General features: G+C 46.7%; 2 protein-coding genes across 2 annotated transcripts in view; both read right to left on the reverse strand.

Moving 5' to 3' along the window:
- Positions 1–23: 23 nt before the first annotated feature.
- LOC118429293 (neurofilament heavy polypeptide-like) lies at positions 24–3,568 on the reverse strand. Its single transcript, XM_035839774.1, has 4 exons — positions 3,538–3,568; positions 1,209–3,332; positions 643–1,166; positions 24–347 (listed from the first exon to the last, which is right to left on the reverse strand). Exons 1-4 carry the CDS (start codon positions 3,566–3,568, stop codon positions 24–26), a joined length of 3,003 nt encoding a protein of 1,000 aa, XP_035695667.1.
- A 440-nt stretch (positions 3,569–4,008) lies between these two features.
- Positions 4,009–9,601, reverse strand: part of LOC118429294 — a 9,025-nt gene continuing 3,432 nt past the window's right edge. The window contains exons 6-12 of the mRNA XM_035839775.1: positions 9,043–9,400; positions 8,365–8,449; positions 7,497–7,902; positions 6,771–7,205; positions 6,048–6,497; positions 5,419–5,601; positions 4,009–4,579 (exon numbers count right to left, since the gene is read on the reverse strand). Of these exons, the coding sequence (XP_035695668.1) occupies positions 4,575–4,579; positions 5,419–5,601; positions 6,048–6,497; positions 6,771–7,205; positions 7,497–7,902; positions 8,365–8,449; positions 9,043–9,400 (1,922 nt within the window). The 3' untranslated portion in view covers positions 4,009–4,574. The remainder of the gene's footprint in view (positions 4,580–5,418; positions 5,602–6,047; positions 6,498–6,770; positions 7,206–7,496; positions 7,903–8,364; positions 8,450–9,042; positions 9,401–9,601) is intronic.

Below are 9,601 nucleotides of genomic sequence, written 5' to 3' on the forward strand. Positions count from 1 at the left end.
AGGTTCCTTCTTCGCCTCTTCAGCTACTGGTTCCACTTTTTGTTCCGCCTTTCCAGGTTCCTTCTTTGCCTCTTCAGCTGCCAGTTCCACTTTTTGTTCTGCCTTTTCAGGTTCCTTCTTCGCCTCTTCAGCTGCCGGTTCCACTTTTTCTTCTGCCTTTTCAGGTTCCTTCTTCGCCTCTTCAGCTGCCGGTTCCACTTTTTGTTCCGCCTTTTCAGGTTCCTTCTTCGCCTCTTCAGCTGCCGGTTCCACTTTTTGTTCCTCTTTTTCAGGTTCCTTCTTCGCCTCTTCAGCTGCCGGTTCAGCTTTTTGTTCCGCCTTTTCAGGTTTCTTCTTCGCCTCTTCAGCTGCCAGGTCAGCTTTTAGTTCTGTATCTTCAGTTTCTTTCTTCGCCTCTTCAGCTGCCGGTTCAGCTTTTTGTTCCGCCTTTTCAGGTTCCTTCTTCGCCTCTTCAGCTGCCGGTTCCACTTTTTGTTCTGTATCTTTAGTTTCTTTCTTCGCCTCTTCAGCTGCCGGTTCAGCTTTTTGTTCCGCCTTTTCAGGTTCCTTCTTCGCCTCTTCAGCTATCGGTTCAGCTTTTTGTTCTGTATCTTTAGTTTCTTTCTTCGCCTCTTCAGCTGCCGGTTCAGCTTTTTGTTCCGCCTTTTCAGGTTCCTTCTTCGCCTCTTCAGCTGCCGGTTCCACTTTTTGTTCTGTATCTTCAGTTTCTTTCTTCGCCTCTTCAGCTGCCGGTTCAGCTTTTTGTTCCGCCTTTTCAGGTTCCTTCTTCGCCTCTTCAGCTGCCGGTTCAGCTTTTTGTTCTGTATCTTTAGTTTCTTTCTTCGCCTCTTCAGCTGCCGGTTCAGCTTTTTGTTCCGCCTTTTCAGGTTCCTTCTTCGCCTCTTCAGCTGCCGGTTCCACTTTTTGTTCTGTATCTTTAGTTTCTTTCTTCGCCTCTTCAGCTGCCAGTTCAGCTTTTTGTTCCGTCTTTTCAGTTTCTTTCTTCGCCTCTTCAGCTGCCAGTTCAGCTTTTTGTTCTGTATCTTTAGTTTCTTTCTTCGCCTCTTCAGCTGCCAGTTCAGCTTTTTGTTCCGTCTTTTCAGTTTCTTTCTTCGCCTCTTCAGCTGCCGGTTTAGCTTTTTGTTCCGCCTTTTCAGGTTCCTTCTTCGCCTCTTCAGCTGTCGGTTCAGCTTTTTGTTCTGTATCTTTAATTTCTTTCTTCGCCTCTTCAGCTGCCGGTTCAGCTTTTTGTTCCTCTTTTTCAGGTTCTATCTTCGCCTCTTCAGCTGCCAGTTCAGCTTTTTCTTCCGCCTTTTTAGTTTCCTTCTTCGCCTCTTCAGCTGCCGGTTCAGCTTTTTGTTCAGCCTCTTCAGATTCTTTCTTTGCCTCTTCAGCTGCCGGTTCAGCTTTTCGTTCCTCTTTTTCAGGTTCCTTCCTCGCCTCTTCAGCTGCCGGTTCAGCTTTTTGTTCCTCTTTTTCAGGTTCCTTCTTCGCCTCTTCAGCTGCCGGTTCCACTTTTTGTTCCGCCTTTTCAGGTTCCTTCTTCGCCTCTTCAGCTGCCGGTTCAGCTTTTTGTTCAGCCTTTTCAGGTTCTTTCTTCGCCTCTTCAGCTGCCGGTTCAGCTTTTTGTTCCGCCTTTTCAGGTTCCTTCTTCGCCTCTTCAGCTGCCGGTTCCGCTTTTTCTTCTGCCTTTTCAGGTTCTGTCTTCGCCTCTTCTGCTCCTGGTTCAGCTTTTAGTTCTGTATCTTTAGTTTCTTTCTTCGCCTCTTCAGCTGCCGGTTCAGCTTTTTGTTCCGCCTTTTCAGGTTCCTTCTTCGCCTCTTCAGCTGCCGGTTCAGCTTTTTGTTCAGCCTTTTCAGGTTCCTTCTTCGCCTCTTCAGCTGCCGGTTCAGCTTTTTGTTCCGTCTTTTTCGCCTCTTCAGCTGCCGGTTCAGCTTTTTGTTCCGCCTTTTCAGGTGCCTTCTTCGCCTCTTCAGCTGCCGGTTCCGCTTTTTCTTCTGCCTTTTCAGGTTCTGTCTTCGCCTCTTCTGCTCCTGGTTCAGCTTTTAGTTCTGTATCTTGAGTTTCTTTCTTCGCCTCTTCAGCTGCCGGTTCAGCTTTTTGTTCAGCCTTTTCAGGTTCCTTCTTCGCCTCTTCAGCTGCCGGTTCAGCTTTTTGTTCAGCCTTTTCAGGTTCCTTCTTCGCCTCTTCAGCTGCCGGTTCAGCTTTTTGTTCCGTCTTTTCAGGTTCTTTCTTTGCCTCTTCAGCTGCCGGTTCAGCTTTTCGTTCCGCCTCCTCAGTTTCTTTTTTTGCCTCTTCAGCTGCCAGTTCCGCTTTTTCTTCTGTCTTTTCAGTTTCTTTCTTCGCCTCTTCTGCTCCTGGTTCAGCTTTTAGTTCTGTATCTTCAGTTTCTTTCTTCGCCTCTTCAGCTGCCAGTTCAGCTTTTAGTTCTGTATCTTCATTATCTTTCTTCGCCCCTTCAACTACCTGTTTAGATTTTACTTCCGCTTTCAAACTATCATTCTTGGCCTCTTCAACTGCCGGTTCAGCTTTTTCTTCCGTCTTTTCAGTTTCTTTCTTCGCCTCTTCAGCTGCCGGTTTAGCTTTTAGTTCGGTATCTTCAGTCTCTTTCATCGCCTCTTCAGCTGCCGGTTTAGCTTGTTGTTTCACCTTTTCACTTGAAAACTCGCTTTCTTTATTGTTGCTTGAATCAAATGTCTTGTCATTGACTTCCCTTCCTCTTTCCGATGCTGTTGATCCAGGTGGGCTGTCTTCAAGGAATTTTGTTATTTCTTCAATATCATTTATATAATCAGGACTTTCCGGTGGACTTTCAAGGTCACTAAGTACCTCGTTCAACCAATCATGTGCACCTAACTCTTTAGCATGTTCCTCTAAATTCCGGTGGGCTTTTACAATTGCCGGGACGTTGGTTTCTGTCTTTGACTCTTCACATTCTGTCACTTGTTTTGTCGTTTCTTCTTTTTGTTCCAGGACTTTTCTCCCTGTGTTTTGTTCAGTCGTTTCTTCTTTTTCTTTTAGAACGTCACTCTCCGTCTGTTGTACTGTTGTCTCTGTCTCTTGTTCTGTCGTTTCTTCCTTTTGTTTAATGACCGTACTCTCTGTGTCTTGTTCTTTCGTTTCTTCTTTTTCTTTCACGACTTCCTTAGCTTCATTGACAGTCTCCGTCTCCTGTTGGGTCACTTCTTTTCGTTTCTGAGTTTCAGTGTCTCTCTTTGCCTCTTTTCCTACTTTTGGTTCGACGACTTCACTGGTCTCCTTTTTGTTTTCTTGTTCGGTAATTCTTGCCAACTCTTCGGTAATCAACTCTTCGGTAATTATAATCAGTCCCTCTATGCAATTCTCGCAGAGGTCTGTAAATATCGATAAGGACCTTGTAATGTGTCATATAAAAACCAATATCATACTTCTGACGCAAAGGTCATCCATCCATCAAAGAAGAAAATCAAAGCTGCATTGTACTGCCCGGCATGCCCAGCCTGCCTACGTTTAGAATTGATAGTTCAGACAAATCTAAAAAGCAGATATTTGGAAAAGTTTTGATAAAATTGCATGAACCTGGGGGTTTGACCCCCACCCCGGACACCATGTGGGGGATTGCACTTTGGATAGTGACAGAACGCCGGCGGTCCAGTGAAGGAGGGGACTTCAAGTGTTAGCCTCAGACGCCAAAGCTATGAATGATAAAGAACCCAACACACTTATCAAGAAGGTAAGTATTCTTGGCAGAGGAGGAAAGCCGTAGCAAAGCCGCATTGCACTACTACCCGCTAAACAAAGCACATCATGATCAAATAAAGGATGAGTGATTTACCTTTTTTTTTTATTTACCTGGAGGTCTTCCGAAATACTCTTTCTTACACCCGACAAAGGGCAAACAAACCTTGATTGTTGAAGAAAGTTAAAACATATCATAGAGAATAGTCTAGCGACGTCATGGAAAAATTCTTACCGATCTTCCACACACGTCTGGCGACACAAGGGAATAAAAGAAATGTAGACACAGGCTTCCAACAACCTTTTATTTTCTTCATGAGTACCGTCTTATTGTCGAAACGAACTAGACCCTGGTACCATTATCACTGATTCTACCCCAACACCACCTCAGTAGCCCAATTGCATTGTTCTACATCAACAGTTCTGAGCCTGAATGAATTGCTAGAAAAACAAATCGCCAAATTCTTATACCTTTGATTGAGCTACTTTTCTTCTGAAAACGGTAAAGGTACTCTAATTTTATACGTGTTCACAATACTCCGTATCTTCTAATGGGGACTCCTGTTCAGTAAAATCCGTTTATACCCCTTTACTCCGAATAAACTAAGACATAAAGTGATTCCCTGAATCATTTAGTCACTTGTCTTTGAATAACACACGGCAACTCCTAGTGACACCAAGCTTTTCAATCGTAAGGTAAAAAAAACTTAAACGGGAGCCGCAGCATTTCATAGAAAACTGTGGTTCATAAGAAGATATGGAAAGTTGCATTCAAAGTGGGAGTGCAGACTCTTGAAGGCCCTCCCGTGGTAGGTGTGTCTTGGAGAACAGATAGTTGGTTGTGAGCAGTCGCTGTGCCATCTTTGTGCGTCAGATTTTTAACCTGGAAAACCAGATCCAGATCTAAGTTGACACGCCAGATGCAATGCCAAGAAAGTGCTGAAACAGTTGTTACACAGGCGCAGACTAGGGGCAGCAATAACTCCAAGCAGCAGATGTTCCCGAGTGCTTCCGTTCAAGTGGCTACGTCCAGAAGCTATAGCCGTATCATCACAGAAACTGTGTCCAGTTATCACAGTGAGAAATCAACTGGTGTTCAAGAATTTGTTGAAGTTTGCACCGCTGACTCTAAATAGGGGCTTACTAGGATCTTCTCCGAAAGCACTCGAGATTAGAAAGGAAGCAGCAACAGGGACCATCACAAATTCCAACTGAGAAGAGGGTGAGGGGGGGAGGGGTACAGCAGACAGAATGGGCACATCGGCAGTTGCAATAAGCACATCTCCATATATTGTACTATAAAGCCTGTGATAGTCGACATCTCTACATTCCACTGATCAACGTCTTCCTATCACCTCAGTTTGTCTACGTCTGCGTTGTAAAAGCTAAGGGCACAAAAATACGTGCTGTCTACGTGTCAATACGGTGGGCAATCTTTTGGGATCCGTAATTGGTAAGTACCTTCTCCTTACGAACTCGTAGGGAATCAGATGGATTTTGGAGCACACAGACACGCCGTAAAACTTTGCGTGCAGGCAAAACTTTGTGTGCCATCGGGCTGCGGATTCGCCCCCGCACGTGCCAGTACGGGCGAGGCGCCTGCTCTGTAGAGCCTGAACGTTTTCAGAAATACGTGGCGGACGTGGTCTCCCAAAAAACGTACGGCGGGTTGTGCCCTTAGCTTAAGGTTTCGTCAAAAGGAGAGATAGGGGGAGGACTCACCCGCAGGCTGCCCTTGGCCGAGCTGGTTGGCCTTGTCGCTGCACGTGTCGCAACCTTTGACGATTGCCATCATCTGTTCCAGGAGCTTCTGCTGGTCGGCCACCTTGACCTTCAGAGCTCTGTTCTCACTCAGCAGCACAGACACCACATTGGACTTCACGTGCTTGTAGCTGTCCGCTTCATCTGTAGTCAACAACAAGCACAGCTGTGTTGATGACGGTTAGACATCCAGGTAAACAATATTTTAAGAAAATTCAATCTCTACATCTGGATGAGATTCGGAGATAACTTCCGACCGTTTCGAGTGGCATACAAGCTCATCGTCAGCGTCCCTAGAATAAACTAGCAGAACAAGTCAATACTAAAATTCAATACACGAGATGAAATAAACCTTCCCTGAGACGGGGGCTGGTATAGACTTTCAACGACTTTGACACGGTTCTCATGTCACACATTTCAAAAGGGACGCGTACTGAGCAATTGGGTCCACAGTCTGGTCGAAAAGGTTGCAATTCTGGTTTCTGTTTCCATAATGACAGGAACCAATACAGATAAACGTTAATGCTAATTTTAGAAATGGATTAAATCAAATGAAATGAACGGGATATGTGACAGATTTGTCAGCTTACCGGGGTAGCCGAAGAAGCTGACCTCCACGATGTGTGGCTGCTGCGTGCTGTGTGTGGAGTTGATGACCAGACGCCAGTATCTGGCTGCCGTAGTGCACTCGAAACCACTGCTGAACTCCTGTGCTGTTGTCAGCCCAGCCTTGACATCTGTGACGGTCCTGACATCTGTCCACGTGTACGGAGCACCGGGAGACGTCGACTTCTGCAGCGTGAATGAGCGGACATCGTGCGCGGTGTCGCCCACAGTGGTGATCCGCAGGCCGGAGAGGACGTACTTGGCCAGGAAGTCGAAGACGATGTGCCAGCTGGTCTGTCCTTCCTGCACGTCACTCCAGAAGGTCGCGGCGTTCCCGTCAAGAACTTTGGAGCCGTCGTAAATGTCACTGCCTTCCGCGCGGGGTTTGCCGGACGATTCCACGGCCACAGGAGGGTTGCCGTATAGCCACTCTCCTGGAAAAGGAGATCAAGGACGTTTTACTTCCCTTTTGGCTTGATATCGCCCATTGAAATCCATTCCTTATACAGTATATCGCCACAAGTGCAATTCGACTGATGGTTTATTTCGAAACATCTAGTATGGAATCCAAAATGGAAATGAAATAAAAACCGATTCATGAAAACCTGGGAAACATACATGAAGACGGTTTAGTACATAGTAACTCTTCCTTAGCCCTACATAGATTCTCTTATCACAGAGCAAATTATAATTTTGTTTAAACATACCTTTCTTGCCAAAGAACTGAATCTGAACAATGTTCGGTTGAAGGCCGTCGTGAGTTCTTGTCACTAAAACCCGCCAGTATCTTGCAGAAGCTTCAAATCCACCGAACACCTGTGGTGCCTTGGAGCCTGACGGGACGTCCGTGAACTCTTTGACGTTGGACCAGCAGAAAGGGTTGGAACAGGCCGACGTTTGGAGGGTGAAACTCTTCACATCATGGGCTGTGTCCCCGACGTTGGTGAGTTTGATCTGGGACAGCGTGTACTCCGTACGGAAGTCAAACACGATGTACCAGTGGTTGTGATGCTGCTCCTCGGCGTACTCGGCCCTCCAGAACAAGTCTGCGCTGCTGTTCAGGACATTGCTCGCTTCGTGACCCGTCTCCTCCTTTCCCGACGACTCTATCACCCATGGTGGATTGCCGGTGATCCAGGTTGCTTTCATTGAAAAAGAGAAAATTCAGCTTCAGGTCATTTTGGTACAGATATACTCTGACATAGATGTACGGAGATAAAATATACCTTGCTGCCCTGTATGTCACTTTTCACAAAAAGGCTCTGAACGAACGAAAGCGTTTTGCTCATGATGTTTACCAGTTACTAGTACTTTGGGCTGGGAGTCTGTGGATCTGGCCCTCGTCACGGCTTGACATTTTGATATCACTTATAGTTTCGTAATTGTTGGTCACCATAAGTTTTAACCTAAAAGACAATAATTCTAAAACAAACCTTCCGATTTCATTTTTGCCTTCAGTTCTTTGTTTTCTTTTTGCAATTTCTTCTTCTGCTCCTTTAGTTTATCCAGCCAACTCTGAACGCCAAGTTCAGCAGCAAGTTTTTTCACGGCATCCTTTTTTGTCTTAGTTTCTTCATCATCAGCCTCTGAATCTGTGTCCTCAGCGTCTTCAGCTACCGGTTCAGCTTTTTCTTCCGCCTTTTCAGGTTCTTTCTTGGCCTCTTCAGCTGCCGGTTCAGCCTTTTCTTCCACCTTTATAGGCTCCTTCTTCGCCTCTTCAGCTGCCGGTTCAGCTTTTGGATCCTCCTTCTTCGCCTCTTCAGCTGCCGGTTCAGCTTTTGGTTCCTCCTTCTTCGCCTCTTCAGTTGCCGGTTCGGCTTTCAGTTCCTCCTTCTTCGCCTCTTCAGCTGCCGGTTCAGCTTTTGGTTCCTCCTTCTTCGTCTCTTCAGCTGCCGGTTCAGCTTTTGGTTCCTCCTTCTTCGCCTCTTCAGCTGCCGGTTCAGCTTTTGGTTCCTCCTTCTTCGCCTCTTCAGTTGCCGGTTCGGCTTTCGGTTCCTCCTTCTTCGCCTCTTCAGCTGCCGGTTCAGCTTTTGGTTCCTCCTTCTTCGTCTCTTCAGCTGCCAGTTCAGATTTTGGTTCCTCCTTCTTCGCCTCTTCAACTGCCGGTTCAGCTTTTGGTTCCTCCTTCTTTGCTTCTTCAGCTGCCGGTTCAGCTTTTGGTTCCTCCTTCTTCGCCTCTTCAGCTGCCGGTTCAGCTTTTGGTTCCTCTTTCTTCGCCTCTTCAGCTGCCGGTTCAGCTTTTGGTTCCTCTTTCTTTGCCTCTTCAGCTACCGGTTCAGCTTTTGGTTCCTCCTTCTTCGCCTCTTCAGCTGCCGGTTCAGCCTTTTGTTCCTCCTTCTTCGCCTCTTCAGCTGCCGGTTCAGCTTTTGGTCCTCCTTCGTTGCCTCTTCAGCTGCCGGTTCAGCTTTTGGTTCCTCCTTCTTCGCCTCTTCAGCTGCCGGTTCAGCTTTTGGTTCCTCCTTCGTTGCCTCTTCAGCTGCCGGTTCGGTTTTTGGTTCCTCCTTCTTCGCCTCTTCAGCTGCCGATTCAGCTTTTGGTTCCTCCTTCTTTGCCTCTTCAGCTGCCGGTTCAGCTTTTGGTTCCTCCTTCTTTGCCTCTTCAGCTGCCGGTTCAGCTTTTGGTTCCTCCTTCTTTGCCTCATCAGCTGCCGGTTCAGCTTTTGGTTCCTCCTTCTTTGCTTCTTCAGCTGCCGGTTCAGCTTTTGGTTCCTCCTTCTTCGTCTCTTCAGCTGCCGGTTCAGCTTTTGGTTGCTCCTTCTTTGCCTCTTCAGCTGCCGGCTGAGCTTTTGGTTCTACCTTTTCAGCCTCCTTCTTCGCCTCTTCAGGTGCCTGTTCAGCTTTTGGTTCCTCCTTCGTTGCCTCTTCAGCTGCCGGTTCAGCTTTTGGTTCCTCCTTCGTTGCCTCTTCAGCTGCCGGTTCGGTTTTTGGTTCCTCCTTCTTCGCCTCTTCAGCTGCCGATTCAGCTTTTGGTTCCTCCTTCTTTGCCTCTTCAGCTGCCGGTTCAGCTTTTGGTTCCTCCTTCTTTGCCTCTTCAGCTGCCGGTTCAGTTTTTTGTTCTTCCTTCTTTGCCTCTTCAGCTGCCGGTTCAGCTTTTGGTTCCTCCTTCTTTGCCTCTTCAGCTGCAGATTCAGCTTTTTGTTCTTCTACCTTTTCAGGTTCTTTCTTGGTCTCTTCAGCTGCAGATTCAGCTTTTTGTTCTTCTACCTTTTCAGGTTCTTTCTTCGCCTCTTCAGCTGGCGGTTCAGCCTTTTGTTCCGTCTTTTCAGGTTCTTTCTTCGCCTCTTCAGCTGCCGGTTCAGCTTTTTGTTCTGTATCTTCAACCTCCTTTTTTTCGTCCTCTGTTAGGAGACACGATGATACGAGGATGAGTTAACAAGTAATGGAAGTCGTTTCATAACGAACTCATTTTTGTGATCGAAATAGTTGAAACGTAAAGGCATATATCCTCCTGACTTTGAAATATCTTAATTTGTCTTTGGTTATTTTATGAGTGCCTGAGCTGATTTCAAAGAGAACAACACCCTTCGACGGCCGTTTTG

Source organism: Branchiostoma floridae, chromosome 13, assembly GCF_000003815.2.
Source record: "Branchiostoma floridae strain S238N-H82 chromosome 13, Bfl_VNyyK, whole genome shotgun sequence".
Lineage (NCBI taxonomy): Eukaryota > Metazoa > Chordata > Leptocardii > Amphioxiformes > Branchiostomatidae > Branchiostoma > Branchiostoma floridae.

Bases quoted from the DNA above. Each gene is read 5' to 3' on its own strand.
- LOC118429293 (XM_035839774.1), bottom strand. From the start codon at position 3,568: ATGGTGTCCGGGGTGGGGGTCAAACCCCCAG. The intron at 3,333-3,537 runs GTTCATGCAATT...CGATATTTACAG, and splicing joins GGTGGGGGTCAAACCCCCAG to ACCTCTGCGAGAATTGCATA. The intron at 348-642 runs GCGGAACAAAAA...CTGACCTGGCAG, and splicing joins CGAAGAAGGAACCTGAAAAG to CTGAAGAGGCGAAGAAGAAA.